This window comes from Xyrauchen texanus, chromosome 21, assembly GCF_025860055.1.
Source record: "Xyrauchen texanus isolate HMW12.3.18 chromosome 21, RBS_HiC_50CHRs, whole genome shotgun sequence".
Classification (NCBI taxonomy): domain Eukaryota; kingdom Metazoa; phylum Chordata; class Actinopteri; order Cypriniformes; family Catostomidae; genus Xyrauchen; species Xyrauchen texanus.
In genome coordinates, this window is record NC_068296.1 from 18,425,291 (window position 1) to 18,443,146 (window position 17,856).

The 17,856-nt window shown below is 38.9% G+C and overlaps 1 protein-coding gene across 1 annotated transcript in view; it reads left to right on the forward strand.

Annotated features, from left to right (window-relative positions):
• The first annotated feature begins 1,470 nt into the window (after positions 1-1,470).
• LOC127661861 (RNA polymerase II elongation factor ELL2-like) overlaps positions 1,471-17,856 on the forward strand; it is a 60,527-nt gene continuing 44,141 nt past the window's right edge. Inside the window, exons 1-2 of the mRNA XM_052152792.1 lie at positions 1,471-1,628; positions 5,348-5,395. Of these exons, the coding sequence (XP_052008752.1) occupies positions 1,491-1,628; positions 5,348-5,395 (186 nt within the window). The 5' untranslated portion in view covers positions 1,471-1,490. The remainder of the gene's footprint in view (positions 1,629-5,347; positions 5,396-17,856) is intronic.

A 17,856-nucleotide genomic window follows, 5' to 3' on the forward strand; every position in this document is an offset into this window, starting at 1 on the left:
TGGCCAGTCCATTTCCTGTAAATCTTCTTAAACGGTCCTTCTTTTAATTTTTCGCTGTGAATGCTGTAACTTCACTGCTTCAGTGTGTTTCATATATCAAAGAAAACAAGAAATGATCAATGCACAGGAATTGTGTTGTAATGTAAAGCCAGCCTGGTCAGTAGGGTTGTGCAGTGGTAATCTCTTGGATTAGAAAAGAAAAATCTAATCTGCCAACGTCTGTAAGCTTCTTAGTGACTGCATCACGTCATTCTGTAATGTTGTTTCCATGAATGCGTCCACCAATAAGAAGACTTCAGGGACTCATGGCTATTCTTGTTATTTCTTCCTTATAAAATAATGCACAAATATTATAATATGTAATGTATTGTTATGTAATGTATTTTTTATAATGTATTTTAATGTACAAATTGGCAGATTTTTGTTTAGATACTGAGCAAAGGAATAATCTCTTTTAATGAGGAGAACGGACAATGACTGAAGTTAGCACAGTCCGAACACATGAACAGGTTTTTCCTGGTTTGCAACATGCCTCGGTGTAGAGGAAACATCAATGAGCAATGTTCAATTTCAAGACAAGCTCTTTCACTGTTTTGTATATGTGATTACACTTAACAGACCCACAAAATATAAGCACATACGTTTAAAAAACTAAAATTTGTATGGTGAATGCAACATATAGACTGCTTGTCCTTCAATTTGAAAAATTAGAATGTGTTGAGTACAATTATTGCAGTTTATGGTATTGTATTTTATTTAATGTAAGTATTAATGCATTTTCTTCAGGGTCATATAGATCGCATTATATGCATGTTACTTTAAATACAGTTTGAAGAATACTGATCTTGGTTTTGTCTCTACAGATGAAACACACAAGAGAGTTTGTCACTTTTTCCGTTCTCTTGAGGCTGTTGGCACTGTTTATGGTACAGTGCATTTCACCAAAGGGCAAAAGCTGATTTTTGTTTGACATGGGCATTAAAATGGCATTTAGACAGGTTTGGTTGAGCAGCGTAGTGTGCATGAATAGCCCCTAAACTCTGTGGATGACCAAACAAAATACTGACACTTTGAATAACATAACATTGAATGAAAATGGCTTATTTTGTTTGTAATTAACATTTTTATTGATTCATACAGTAAATAAAGAAAAGAAAAACATATATACATAGAATCAACATTTAACCCCAACTATTACCCCTCTTTGATCTCATGCTGATAGCAGTTGTTTTTCAACATACTGTTTTAAAGAGAATATTTCTATTTGATTTGCGGTCGGAAAAACAGATTTAACACACCAGGGCTGTTTTGATCAAACATGAAATTGAGATTTTTTTTCAGACGACTTCAATGCCCAGGTGTAATTTAATACTGAAATAAATATGCATATTCTGTGTGTCTATGACGTCGGCACAACGCTGTCTCGTAACTCCGCCCAGCAGAGAGTGACGTTTGGACGAGAATGTCGCCAGTTCACCTCAGTTCCAGACATGGCAGCGTTGAGACAGGAGCATCGGTACGGACTCTCCTGTGGAAAGATTAATAAAAGCGTTCCCAACAAAACGATATTTCACGTCAAGCTAACCGACACTGCCATCCGGACGCTGGAAGCGTATCAGAATCTCAAGGTAACGCATTTGATTTGATTTCGCAAGTGTTTTATGTCGTTAACAGTGACCTAGTGATCTCAATGGGACGGAAAGAAAAGTTCGCAGAACTTCAAAAGGGTCGCTTCCGTTATATTGTTAAATCTCACGTTTGTAAAGTGATATTTGTTTGGTCCGAGTCAGTCGCTTCAAGTGCCATATGCTGTCTTAACAAGGACAGATATATCGGGACTGGAGGAAATCGTCTAAATCCAATAGTTACTGTTGCTTTAAAGTTCAATATTCAGTGTTGCTTATTTACACTTTTATGTTAAAACAAAACTTATTTGAACCGCGATATTGTTCCGTTAGGTCGGGTGAAAATGAAATCCTTTTACATTTTGGATATAACGTAAACTCGCCGCTTTATTCTTTGACAAATCATTGGAAATGCAAGATGACAGTGATGTAATGCTGAAAAATTATTTATGTAATGTTTTAATTATCTTTTTAAACTGAGCATGAGAAATGTTTCTTTAACTTAGAGCACTCACAGGGTCTGAGAGGGGCCCAAGGCTCAAGCCCGAACTGATATACGTTTAGTAACATTTAACAGTCCAATGTTAGTACATTGGGGTTCGTTTTTTCTTTCGTTATGAACTAATTTCATTAGCTATTTCCTTGAATTAAATTCATATGAAACATTTTACGTGGCTGTTAAGGTATTGGTGAGCTATCCATAGATTTAAAGCTTATTTAACGCGCAATTAACCTTCTTTTTGCCTTTTACATTGGAATCTGTTGTTGCATTGATAAGCTTTAAGTACTGTAATAGCGATTGCCTGACAACCATGGTCTATTAAACCTAAAAATAATAAGATGCTATTCACCGAGGAGGTAATGAAAAATAACAAATAAAAACTTTCTTAATGCACCGTTCACCTCATGTAAAGAGGTTGACACCTTCCTTGTAAAGCCGTTGTTTTGCCAATTAACCGCCGCTAAACTATCAAAAATGTCTCATTGTCACTGACGGGTGGACAGCACAGATTCCAGTTATATCAATATACCTCAGCGGTAAACGTGGACGCCAGCTGGATGGGGTGCTTTGCCAGTTTCACCTCAAAGCCAGAGCTTCTGGTCGCTCATTGGACAAGGAAGGTATATTTTTGTTGGCGTGCTCTTTCGTATTGTTTTTAGTTCTTTAGACGCTTGGACGCCGTGCGGACGTCGTCGCTCATTGGTCAGTCAAGCTGGTAGAATGTTGTTTGACCCAATCAGGGCACAAGAAGATCCTCGAGCTTGTAACTGGAGCTCGAAAAAAAAAGTGAAAAGGCCAAACCGATGTAGAAATGAATGTATTTGTGCAAGTAATATTTTTCCTTGTTAAAGGGATAGTTCAGTCAGAAATGGGTTAATAGTCATGATTTACTCGTCCTCATGTTGTTCCCGACCTGCATGCCTATCTGTGTAACTCAAAAGATGCCATTAGGACTGTCACAATCATGAAATTTGTCTGATGATTAATTGTCAAACAAGTAATTGCATATATCTCATGAAGCAAAACCTTTAAGATTTAGTTTCATAATTTTATCATTCTACAGCAATAGAGTAAGCGTTTGTTTCATCCTTTGCCACTGCATGTCATTAACACTACGTATATATGAACCCATTATGACCAGAAATATTTACCATTACTCAATCATTTAAAGTGAAGCCGGAGTGGTTTGCGTTCACTGTCAAAGTTTATATTTGTTCGATTATATTTTCTCTGGTGTTTGACATGGTCACTGATGACGGCGCTCACGTCAGAGTGCTTGAGAAGCGCTTCACATGCTCTTCCGGACAGGAACTGCTCTGGTTGACATTCTCGTGCGGCTCTGTGTCATTCTGAGTTCAACTGAATGACATACGCTTTGTTGATGGCTTTTATATATTCGCTTACAATACCCTTATTTGAGCATTAAAATGTGATTGGAATTTGGTGTGCACAATAATCTCGGTTACAGCAAATAACTGTGATCAGACAGTTATTTAATAATCGCGACAGGCCTAGTCCCCATTCGCTTTGTGCATCTCATTTCATACAATGGTGACTGAGGCTGTCATTCTGCCTAAAATCTCCTTTTGTGTTCAATGTAAGAAAGAAATCATATGGAACAACATTAGGCTGAGTAAATAATGGTGAACCATCCCTTTAAATCTGTTTGTTTCTGTCAGTAAAAGTGTGTACAAGGCATTCATATCCGGCCCATTCCATTGCTGCTGAGGTTTCTTCTAATATTTTTAGAAAACCAATTGAATAACTGTCAAATGACAGTGACAGTCCATCACCTTGATGTGGTCAAGTCAGGTCACTAACTATACCTCACTGGCTCCCTATGAACTGTGCTTATTATGGGGCTTATAAGCTTTCATTTAGACAGAATAAAAAAGTTCAAGTAGCCACAACCCCCCCTCCCACCCCCCTTCATTAATGTTTAGCAACTAATCCAGCCACATGACAACAACTAAGAACCAATAAGCCTGCACCTTTGAGCTTGAGCTTCACTGTTTGCATAGAGTGACATGACTGCCTCTCCCTGCAACATCCATAATAGATAAACATGTTTGTTGACCAAAGCTCCAGCTGTACCTTGAAGATAATAAGTGCTGTCTTTTGACCTTCCTTAATGTTTTTGAGTGTTGTGGGGATTAACCCCGACCCCACCCCCTCCATCTCATACATTTTATGTTATGAATCTGTATTTTTCTGTTTATAGATATAATATATAGGCTATTGTTGATGTTCCTGGACATTGGCCCAAGAAGAGTGTTAAAAGCTCAGCTCACAGCATATTAGAGATTTTTATTATGAAAGGCCTATTTGGACACTTTGAGCTAGACAAACACAACAGGGCTAATAATGTACAGGGCTGTCTGATTGTATCCGATGCACCTTTAGAGAGAAAGGCGTTATGCTTGTATAACTTTTTTTTTACCTGTTAGTCCTAATTACAAAAGCCTAGCTGGGGGAAAGAAAAAAAATGGAAGAGAACGCAGACTTGTTGCCTAAATGCCTTTTATAGGCCATTTTCCATGCTGTTTTCTCTGACCCACCCCCACTTCTCATACATGTTTACATGTGTACACACACACACACACACACACACTCAACATCTTCACACCCATCCACTCCTCACACAATAACATTTGATTGACTCATGCAATGTCTTTCAAGTTAAGATTTATTAATCAGACACATTCCAGTGCAGATTAGCAAAGCCCAGCCTTGATCTTTAGGTTTGCACAAGCAAAACCATGACACTGCCGAGAGGCCAGTGACAGCCAGCCTTTCATTCTCTCAGAAGCAACCCCCCCTTCATTCTCAGTCTGCATGAATTAATACAGGAGAAAACTGTGCCTCTGTCAATGGGGAAAAGCAAGTAATTTGAGACTGTAATTACTGTGAAGGGAGGCTAATAGGTAGGCATGATATTTCACTAAAGTTACTACATAAACACAGCTTGTGGAAATGCAGGCATCATGGGCAAACACTCAATTTAAGGCTGGTAATTGTAAGTACATAAACACCATTTTGCATTGTTTTTATTAAAGCATCTCTTTAGCAAAGCATTGCCTTTGTTCTTTGAGAATTCTAACTCAGGTGGATTTGATGCATTTTCAGGATCAAGAGAGTTCCTCTTTGCTATGTAATTCTTTCTATTTAATAATAGTATATGCTAACCAACCTATTTTTACCTCTCTTTTTCTGTTCCTAGGAGTCCTTACCAAATCAGCCATCAATTTGCTTCAAGGGGAACCAGGGGGTAAGATGAATGTTTTTCCTCACCTCTCCTGATGCCTAAAAAAATGAATGCTTTAATTAGAGCTGATTGTTGAGTCGTGCAGCAAAAACTCACGGCACCTTTCAGCTGTCTGCATACTCTCAATATTTCATGAGCTCCTGAGCTGTCGCCTGAAACGGAGAGGGAACTGTAACTTGCAGTGACGCTACCCTTAGGGCCTGCCTAACTAGATTGGAAACATTTATATAATTATAGTTGTGTTTGTAAGCACAGTTAAGTGTATCTCGTCGCTGCCATAAATTAGGAAAATGTCATCGCTTGGATGCAGTTGTGGCATTTCATAACAACAGTGGTTTTGCATATGTGAGAGTATTGTTATTTACAACTAGTGCAATTGGCAGTGAGCTTGTGCTCTCACTGTACAGTCTAGGTGGATTTTTAGTGGGAGGTACATTCCAGTGAAACGACTGTAAAGAAAGATGCCTGTGTCTAACCGGATTAGCACATTCAGCCATAGCACCTCCCCATCACTGCCTGCTAGGCTCCTGTATGTTAAGACACACAATTGAGTTTAAAACAAGCCCATCTAATCCAAATGCCAAGTCGACTGCGTTTGAAGAAAAGTGACTTTACTCTGTAGACAATCAGTGGACTGTTCGATAAACTTGCGGTAGGAAGCCCGCGAGAAGCTACTCAACACCCCCAAGCTATTTGCCAGGTTACTGGGTCAGACTGGCGACTGGAAAGGCTTTGTCAGGAGCTTTGGGAAGAGGTGGGGGTGTTGGAAAACCCAAGGGAGCCTCTTGTATCTTTATGCCTGTTGTCTCAGCGCACACATGAAAAACCTGTGACAAGGAGGGGGATAACCACGGCCGCTGTGTCTCCTGAAGACAGCATCCTTCAACCCCCACTAATTCCACAATTACAATTTGCAAAATACTGGCACATTTAGTCAAGCTAATGAAGTTTCTTTCCATTTTCAAATGGAGTAGTGTAGTTGTGTCAAGTGCATAAAACTGAAATACGTTCTAATTGTCAAATTAGATTTAGTGATTATATCTTTAACCCATTACATATTCAAATTGGCTGCACTGAATTTAGGCGTTTATCCCCTCCTCCCCAGATAATGGGCTGCTGGGAATTAATGAGGAATTTGAGCCGTGTGTGTGCGCACGTACGTACGTGTGTGTTTGTATGTGTGTCAGGGTGACAAATTAAGCTATTACTGCTGGGGGTAGGGATTGATGTTAAGTCCACAGCACTGAAACCACGTTATCAGTTGTAAACCTCACTTAAGTCTGGCTTGACATAATATTGACCGTTATAGTTGTACAAGGGTGGATATCTTTGAACAACACTTGCATGGACCACAGAAGAGTGACACTCCCATTTTGGCCTGTCTTATCCAGGTAATAGTCCTCCACCTGCTCCCATACCAGGGAATTCCCATAAACATTGTCCTGGCTTGTCTTCAGAACTTTGCGAAGCAGTGTTGAAAGGTTAGGAAGTGACCTGCAGAGGATTTTCAGCTGCCATTTAACACTATCTTGACAATGCCCACTCATGTGGCACTTAAGAAATCATTTAAACAATGCATCATTAGGTGTCTAGAACAGATGGTGGGAGCTTTAATTCGCTCAATTTTCTCCAGCTGTGGGCAAGAATGATGCAACTACCAAGAAATAACATGAGATAAAGATGCATAGTGTTAGTAAGATTTCTTTCATATTGCTGGGAGTGATCTCCGTTCCTGGAGGATTTATGAAATCTGAATGTCTTTCATGGCCTCACTAGGGATATGGGAGCACGTTCAGGTTCACTTCGGATTCCCAAAGAGTGGGATTTCACATCGTGCAGACCCATTTTCTTTTGGTAATAGGATTTTGTCTGCACAAAATTCAGTTATCCAGAGGCTAGAAATATAGATGTCTCTCTCAATAAACAGAAACGGCTCTCATCTTTACAAGACTTTGTCAGGCATGACTGAAAAAGGCTAAATTCTTTTTGTAAGATGCTGTAAAACAATATTTATTTGGTTAGTAACATGAAATGTAAACCAGTTCTTTTTCTAATACTTTTGTTTATATGCATGCAGATTTAATGACATCATATTTATTCAGCAAAACTATTTCAATTGATTGGGCCAGGTATCGCCAATCACTTCATGATACAATACGTATTGCATTACATGCGTCACAAATCAATATATGCATCACAGTATAATACTTAAATTGGGATTTAAAATTGCAGCAAACTTGCGAAAGAGACCCAGCATGTCCATGAGACAAATAATTAATCTGCAGGTTCAGTATCAAATTCTGTTGTGTCTCATAGAAGTCAATTTGATTGCACTGCAAACGTCGCTCCCAAAAAATATTGCTAAATGACCGAACAAATCCCCTAAAATCCCCCTTGTCATTTTTCAATTGTTATAGCATTAAAATAGCCATGAGTGTGAGAAACTATTAAAGCAAGCTTCCCAGTGAACACATTGTCACTAGTGTTAATGTTACACAAGAGATGACATTTTAATTACATCAGGATGGAGTAATTTAAGCGTTCTTTGCTTAATTACCCACTAACAAGCAAAGTATTGTTGAAAATGCTGTACGCTTTTGACACAACATAGTTGCGTTCTTCTTTGCTTGTATTATTCACCATCCATGTAAAGACACTTCTGCACACATTTTTACAATTGATCAAATTCAAGCGAGGGTGAAAAAGGTATAAATGTTGCATTGCACAATATACAGTATTCACAATTTAGTTATACTAAACACTGAGTAGCAGGTCCAGCATCAGTACGAGTTTGTCTTTACATTTTCCTGAGTGCCTGTGTGCGTGCCTGTGTGCGTGCCTGTGTGCGTGCCTGTGTGCGTGCCTGTGTGCGTGCGCTCTGTGTATAAGCTTGCAGTTGGAGGTGGGGTCTAAAGCATTCCTGTGAGAGATTTTTAGCTTCCTCCACCTGTCTGTCCCTCTTGTCATCACCACATTTGTCTTTACCTGATCTTCTCTCCTCTCTCCCTGGGATTCACCAGTTTTCCATCTCACACCTCCGATGAGTGTGTGTGTGTGAGGATGTGATGGTGTCTCAGAGTATGTATTAGAGAGTACATTGCATGTCTGCATGTGTATGATAGTCTATTTTTGACTGGAGGTGACTGAGTGTGTTAAGCCAAGTGTACACTACACGACTTGCAGTTGTTGTCCTGTGAATCACAGTCTGTTGTTTTTTGTTGTGATTGTGCAAACACTTTAGGACTGTAGTGTATCAACTACATGATAATTTGTTCCCGACTTAGACCCGACTGTTAGATGGTAAGATGAGTTTTGGCTGAAAATCCTGGTTCTCCCGATGGCCAGTCTGCCCCTGGTTACAACTGGCCGTCTCTTTTGACCACATACATATTTTTGGATTTCGAGGAGAGTCTTTGATTTCATGAGGACATACAATCATTACATCTATGTTTTACTGAATGATAATGAAGCACAAAAAAAGTAAAATGAGAAAGAAAACTACAAAATAAAATGGTGAACAATTTTTTTTTAATATTCCCCAAAATTTCTTTAAGAGCTTAAGTTATTTTAGTGCAGTACCTGTAACTGAGTTTTAGTGTGTATGCTTCTCATATCTGTGTCTTTTTTGCATGTCCATGCATTTGCTTTTTTCAAATTTCCGATCATATACGTTTTTTTTTTCCTTCTTGAAAGCTAATTAGAATGACAAAAAGAGGAATGAGCATAGAACGCAGAGAGTCGCTGGCAGCAGTGTGGAGGGGAGCTGTCCCATGTGTGAATGAAAAGGCACACGCCGCTTCTTTCATCCAGATGTGACGTGCTCGGCAATGTGTACTGGGCTCTGAATGCCCGTCTCGTCTGGGGCCCTGGTGTTTTGACTGCCAGAGCTGTTTGTAGCTCCTTCTCTGATGAAGGCTTTGCAAGAGCAAGGATGATTTTTTTTTTCAGTTAACAAAGATGTCTTCAGTTAATTTTCATCCAAATGCGAATAAAAGGTGGCTTTGGCGAGTAAAAAAAAATGGCCTCAATTTTTATAACAACTGCAACATACAGTACATGGTTTAAATCACATTGTAAATATTATAGTTTGACCCTCGCTGATTTAATTAAGCGACGCAAGAAAACGAGGATTGAAGAAAACATCTGTCTCCTGGTGTTTTTTTTTTCTTTCATCAAAACTCCATGTGGTGACACATATGTGGAATAATCTTTACGTTAAGCCACCCAGATGAAAATATGGGGAACAAAATCACAATAAGTCTCCGCTTTTGTAACAGCTGTAGTTTGACAGCAAGATGTCTCCTATTATACAGTAGATAATGTATGACAAAGAACTGTGCTGTATGTCTAGACATATGAAGATATTTAAATTAAATAGCAAAATAGAACCCATTGTCATGGGTACAAAAATATTTTAAATAAAAATAGTGCAAAATGCAGTTTCTTGGTGTGTATGAAATATTAATGCAAATTTTGTCAATGTTTTTGGATCACGGAAGTACTACTGTGGGGTAAACTTTTAGCAGTGAATGGAAGACCACAGCAAATGTAATTTTTTGTGTTCACATTTGCTACAACTGCAAAAGAAAAAAGTCACTCATACATTTCCAAGACTTTCCGCAAGAGGAAAACAAAAAAAGAGCGGTGAATTATGGCAACCAGAACAGAAAAACATGCCATATTTACTGACACTCCCTCAGCAACTGTATAATATATTAATATTTAATAGATATATTGTCATGAAATAAATTAAAAAAAGTTTATAAAATAATAATAAGGCGGAAACACGTCATCACAGTCTGTAAAAAATTATCAATTCTCATGCCATTGGGCATTGTGGCAGAAAGTTTGGACCCTGATCTTAGCAATAGTGTTAGATGTTTATTTATTTTTGTGCATACCATGATCTTCATATGAAGATAAACGTGATGTGGAAAACATGCGTGTGAAAGTCTTCCAAAAAATGTAATGCTTAGCTGTGTTGATCACCTCACAATGCTTAAATGGTCCTGAGAGGAGCCAAGAACTGCATGGGAAGATCACAGACACTTCAGTCTTTTCATCCATGGACACGCATAGGGCAAGCTCGCTGTTCTGACGTGCCTGGACCGACTTCTGAAAGACCGCTGGACTGTGTACATTACGCATTGACAGACTACAGCTCTCAAACGTCGTCTACCTAGCATCTTATTTGTATTCATAACACTCTCTTTAGTTGATGCTTTAAACTTGTTTACTCCTCTTTTTTTTGTCACGATATTGCCTCACATGATAATTAAAATTGAAATGTGTTATTTATGTGCTATTAGTGGCACTAAGCAGAGTTCCAAAATATTGAATTTTCACACCGTTTTCCTGAACACACTCTCTGTCGCTTTCAATGTTTGGACAAACAGGTAGTGCCACCTCAAACTACTGGTTGAGCCAATGTTGCTATGTCAAGCTGGTAGAGATGCTCAAATAAACAGCAATGTTTTTATAGGGCCACAGAGCAACAATGTTTACTCTTTTCTTGGGAATCAACCTGTGAATGGCTTATTTAAAGTCGTCTTTGAATATTCAACTGGGATAGGAGAACATATGTTGACACTTCACCTTTAAAGAATATTTGCATCCTGTTTCCATTGACATTAATGGAATTTGGTGGTCTTCAGTCACATGAGTGGATCCATTGATTCATTGCCTGTAGCAGGGGGTATTGGCTTGACCCAGCAGGATGTTTTGCACTTAAAGTTTATAGTAGTTTTTCATCACATGGATTGTCTAAATCTTATTTAAATAGTATTCATGCTGAGGGCCTGGGTAGCTTAGCAAGTATTGATGCTGACTACCACCCCTGGAGTCATGAGTTCAAATCCAGGGCGTGCTGAGTGACTCAAGCCAGGTCTCCTAAGCAACCAAATTGGCCCGGTTGCTAGGGAGGGTAGAGTCACATGGGGTAACCTCCTCGTGGTCGCTATTATGTGTGGTTCTCGCTCTTGGTGGGATGCGTGGTGTGTTGTGTGTGGATGCCGCAGAGAATAGCATGGGCCTCCACACTCGCTATGTCTCCAAAGTAACACACTCAACAAGTCACATGATAAGATGCGCGGATTGACAGGCAACTGAGATTAGTTCTCCACCATCCGGATTGAGGCAAATCACTATGCCACCATGAGGACTTGGAGTGCATTGAGAATTGGGCCTTCCAAATTGGGGAGAAAAAAAAAGTATTCATGCACACGTCTAGCTGTCACGTGGATCCATTTAGAAACTGAAACCTCTTTCAGGTCGGTTTTTGTTTGTGTAGTTTGTCTGTCATGGCCTGTCCTGAAGTCTAGAATGTGACTGCTCGGAAAATGATCAATGTTCTTGTAAATAAACATGACCGTGAAAACATTCTGCATTTCAGGAGCGAATTGTTTTGCGCCATTTGTATTCTGTGTTTGAAGATTTAAACAAGGACCATTATCTGACATGCTTTAAAGGGAAGAACTTAGAAAATAAAATGCTATGTGCATTATGTGTTAACATCATTGATGTTTTTTTTGAGCAGTTGACTTGCAATTGTGTGTGTGTGCTTTTGTGTTGACTATCAATGCCTTATACTCTTGTAAAGGGATAGTTCACCTAAAAGTGGTATTCTTTCATCGTTTACTTCCCCTCATGTTTTTCCAAACCCCTTTAACTAACTTTCCTCAGTGGAAGAAAGTGGAAAGATGATGTTAGGAAGAATGTCTAGAGAGTTCCCATTCACTTTCATTGTATAGCATCAGTATTCTTCAGAATTTCTCATGTTCAATGGATGAAAGAAGTCCTGAAAAACAAAAGTTGATGATGCTGTACCTCCTTGGGCTGTGCTGTTAACCACTTGGTTTAGTTCACTGCTTCTGCTGGGTCTTAAAGGTGTTGCTTTGGCAGCCGACTACTGTTTCCTTGCATAGCTGCCGAAAATCTTAAAGGGGTCATATAATGCCATTTTTGTACAAGTTAATATGAATCTTTAGGGTCTAAATGAAAACTTTGTAATATACTTTTATTAAAAATTCTCATTAGTATTTTAAGAAAACACTAATTTTACCTGCTCAAAAACAGCTCTGTTTTCAGCACGCCGTTTCAGTGCATATGACTTTAAATGATAATGAGCTTTGGTCACCCCGCCCCTTCTTAGCAAAACCAGCTTTATACTGACCCTCGTTTATAAAGCAGTCTGGTGAAAAATTATTCGCGCAAACATGAACGCATTGACGTTGCTCGTGGGGAATATTCCCATCGTAAACAAAACTCAGCCACTGCGTCTTCAGCGGTTCAGATTTAGGAACATCAAAATGACTGCTGTGTTCGTTATTACACCGAAGAACAGAACACCACAATCGCTTAGGCGCCATTCTGCTCCAGTGTATCAACAATGATGACGGACTATGATTGACAGCTCGCTCACGAGCGAGGGCGGGTCTGTGTTGAAACACTGCTGTCAATCAAAAATCCTGGGAGGGGCATCCGACCGTGTGACGTCACACGGTCGAACGGCTCGATTTGAGGCATGGGAAAATATATAAGGAGATTAAAACAAAAACATTGGATAGATTTTTATCATAATAGGATGGTTGTGTACAGGCACAGCCAACACACATTTCAGTACAATCAACTTGAAAAAGTGCATGTACCATTATATGACCCCTTTAAAATATAATTTGTAATTCCCTAAAATATACTTGCAATGTTTAATTTTCTAAAAATATTTCTAGAAGTTGAGGCTGATTTATACTTCTGCATTGTACCTACGGCATATCCTCTGCGTAGTGGCCAATGCGTTGGTTTGCATTTTTAGCTCTGCATTTGTGTCTGTGTCATTCTGCGATTACACAGTCAAAATGCTAATTATACAATCATAAATAAACTAAAGCAATGTAAATTGTGGATTTAAAAGTATTTATTAAATTATTATAGCATTAAAAGTTTGTATGGAGTTTATTAGCTGTTAACAGATATATTTTGTTGTGTTTCACTTGTAACTTCATGAAACGCAAACGGAACATAAAACAGAAGATGCTCCCGATAAAGACAATTGTTGTAATGGTCCCGAGTCCAAATACAATGTGATTTAAAGCATGATATTAAAACAATCTAGGTAAAATGCAACACTACCTCGGATATAGGTTTTATCATCCTGGGGGGTGGTCTCTGGTTACAAAGTGCACCAATCACAACTGTTGTGGTCCGTGTCGAAGCGACGCGCAGTTACACTTTTGAAGAGGTGTACGTCAGACTACGGTGTAGATTTGACGCAGAAGTATAAAGCAGCCTTAAGGCTGTAACATTATAACCCCAAGTTATAATGTTACAGCCCTAGCTTTGTTACTTCTATAAATTTTAAAAATCAAATATACATACACAAAATAGAATGATATGCACTTCTAAAATGATCAGGGGAATGAAAACAAACGACAGATAAAAATAGACTTTTACATTTGAAATGTTTTTTGTTGTAAATGTAACTACTGACAGAAAATTAGATGTAGTGCAATCTGTGTTTGGGATAGCAAATCCAATGGTGAATTAACTGTGAAAATGATAAAAGAATAAATAAAGTTGTAATAAAGCTTAATTAAAATATAACTAATAAGAGAAATGTGCGAAGACATAAAATGTATTACATTTCGAATGGTTGGTATATATCAGGGGGTACTTCAAGTAAATTGTTTAGGTTAAAGCTGTCAAAAAAGTTTGGGAACCCCTAATCGAGCAAATACATAAAAACTACTACACTGCTTGCTTTGTTTTTTTTTTTTTAATGTGCAGCATTTACCAATCAAAACGTTGAGAATTGTTCCACTATTGTAATCATGGAGGCCAGTGCATCTGTGGATGCCCCCATAGACCTGCCTATACTTAATTTGTGCAGACTCGTCACTATAGTAACTGATAGGCGAGTAAAGGATGGCTCCTGGCTGCTCCCTGAATGGGCTGCATATGAAAGCAGCATGCGGAGTGCTCTCCTCCCCCATTACCGAGAGAGAGAGAGAGAGACACACACACACACAGGGATGGTTATGGAGTCAGGTTGCCCAGCGCTTACTGAGCTTGACAGATTAGCCCTCAGGTGATAGAGAAGAGAGAGACAGATTTTGCTTGGCATCCAAGGCTGTTCCTCGGGGATGAAGCCACCACAACCCCTTCCACCTCACCCCACACTTTCAGCTCTACAGCTTCTCATCACCAACCCCCCTCCAACCTCAAACCAACCCCCATGCATCAACAGACATCCATATTCACCCCCCTCTGATTCCTCCCCATTTAAATGTAACGGACTTCAACCCAGTGCCATGACACTGTGCCTCGGAGTGATTTAATGTGAAAGACAGAGGCAAGCTCATGCACTGCATCCATGATATGTGACTCATGGCACAATCATTGATTATATGGTAAACAGTAGAGTTGAGAAATCCAGAGTTTTGGAGAAAAATGACAGGGTTCACCTTAATGTAGCTTACTTTATTTTCTGTCATCTGTGTCTGCACAGGTCATAGCACTTCCCCTATTCTAAATAACACTTGTTAGCACTATTATTCATTTATCACTCATATATGGTAAGATGTTGTGACAGTAGTTCTTAGAAGAACATTTGCTTATCACAATTCCCATAATTCTTCTTTTTTGGCCCTTATGGAATAGGGATGGGTCACAATTGATGACTAGACATCAGACTGCAAGATGAGATAGGTCACTGGTATGCTTGATTATTTTTTTTTCTTTTAGAGGAGGTTCTTTAATTGGCTGTAGACAGTTTGCATGGTAAAACCCACTCTGCGAAGTTGCATTGTTTAAGTTCGGCTCCTTGAAAATATTGCATGCGAGATTTGACTCGCAACTGATTTCAATACAGGTGACGTGAGAGGAACAACACAAAACTCTGAGCATAAATACGCACTGTACACACACATTTTGGGTAAAATAGTCAGTTTTCTATGATATTAAACAATACATTAGAATTTGGGGCATTTATCTTATGAGGCAGCATAATTAAGATGCCTACCTTTTGAGTGTGCCTATGATGCATTAAATCTCAGAAGGAAGCTAGCTAGGTTTTGGAACAGACGCTTTGTCTATATATAGGCCATCACATTTTTATAATTTCACATGGTATTATTTAGAAAAACTTGTGGTGAATGTTGGCTTTTTATGAAATATGCCCTGCCTATGTTGAGAGATTTAATGCCCATATACACATACTGGTCTGCTAAGTTTCAGAGTTTATCGTACCGCTTCGCAGATTCTTTCCACTATAAAAGCAGATCTTTGTCCATTGGTTTGCATGACTTCAACAAGAACCAGATATCAATAGAATAGAATTAAAAAAAGAATCAAAATATTACAAGTGCTATACTAGGCTTTGCTTTCAAAAGCATTCACACACCATATCTTCTTCTTTCATCCAACACCTCAACGACACACCCACAGTGCTCCACAGTGGACTCACTTGTAACTTTGAGATTTGGTGAGCGATTCAGTGGAAAAGTTATGTATTCAGTGCTGCCCATGGCAGGCAGATGCACAAAGAAACATCTATTTGCGATATTCGAGTAGTGTTTTTTTTACTCGATTACTCGTGCACATACCTACTTTAAAGCACTGGTACAACCAACACATTCAGATGAGAATTTGGCTGTTAGGTCACTTCTTGCACTTCTTTTAGTGTCCTGTCGCAAATGTTGCATTTTCTTTCAAGCCAGCATGTTATGTTAAGTTGCCCAATTTTTTTTTTTAAATGTGTCTCGAGGCCCATCATTCCTGTTCCATTTTGTTGCGTTCTGGCTACCTGTTTAGGAATGCAGTAATACATCTAATGTAAATACCTCCTAAGAAATGTATACAACTTAAGTCTGATGAACCTGAAATCAGCCTAATTATACAGGGCTACTTAAATCCGATTAGTCGTTAAGGCAATCCACCGAAGTATTGATTTTAAAATATATAAATGTACACTATTGATTCTACATCTGTCATATGTGGTTAGATGTTGTGATGTTGAGGAACATTTGCCCATAGTTTCTAATGCACAGTCAGTCACAGTTGCCATAAATCTCCCATTTCGCCCCTTATGGAGTGCATTACCATTTGATGTAATAACAGCACTGTATAATCCCAGGCCCCGTTTTGTCTACTGTCTCTCTCCTCCCCCATCTCTCTCTCTCCCTCTCTCTCTCTCTCTCTCTCTCTCTCTTTTTCTCTTCTGCCCTTACTACCCCCTTTTTAGTTTTTTTTGTATGAGTGGCTTTGTCTGTTTCGGATCAGGGGTCATGTTGTGCCGTTTGTCAGTCCTGGGCAGGGATGCCCCATCTCCACCCTTCCCCCACCCCTTCCAATAGGCCACACGTTCCTGCTGCTTATTAATACAATGGGCAGAACTCCGTGCCTTTGCGTGCGGCAGGAACAAAAGATGAGTGCATTGCAGGAGCCAAAGAAGAGCACACTGCGGGAAGAGAACAATAGTAATGATCGCGATGAAGACTGACTGTTGAGTTGAAAAAAGGCCTCATGAGGAGGAACCAGTGGAACTAATTTAACCAGACCAAAGAAAACTGAGCAAAAAGCCATTATGCAGAACTCCTTAAGTAGAAGGTGCTCATTACGTGACTGGTCAAAGTCAAAGAGTCATGGCTAGCACTGTAATTGCTTTACCAGAGATGAAAGCTTTTAGTTACTACTGCAAGATTTTGGTCTGCTACAGTTTGTATCAGTGGTTCTCAACTGGACCCTGATTTTACATTAGCTGTCAAGTGGCGACCCAACACAGTATTAAAAATGCGTATCATGCAAAAACAACAAAAATGCCCTTTCAACCAAACTTTGAAATTGTATTAATATTATGAACCACATGGCTCAACAATTGCAAATTTAAATGAAAATTGTTTTTGTGACAGAATAGGATTTACCATCCTAACACAATGAAACAAACACTTGGGCAAATACTGTATTATATTAGCATTAGCCATATTACCAAGTGACGGAAGAATTTGTGCCAAAATACCATAGACTTTGATTGGATGCACAGTATTTGATATCAGATTTTCAAAGGGAGGAGAAAATAATTAGTTGTTGACAAGGCTTTTTTTATGTTGCTATCTTAACTAAGCATGACCACATGGTCAGTTGTATTGTATTATCTTCATTTAGTATTGTTTTCCCTGTTATCCGTGACCTATCAGAACTTTTAGGTTGGGACCCACCAGTTGAGAAGCATTGAATTAGTGTATGTTTGAATGGAAGTTTACATCTATAATGTTTTGAAAACAAGGAGTTAGTTAAATATAGTTAAACAATAAGTTAACTGGCAGTGGCAGTTTACTACACTTTTGTCAGTTCCAGTGCCCAGGTTTCAAATAATAATGCTAAAGTGTGAGGACAAGACTATCTGTCTCTTCTCTTGCATACACTGACCCAAAAAAAGAGAAAACACGGCACCTGAAACAACACACCAGCTT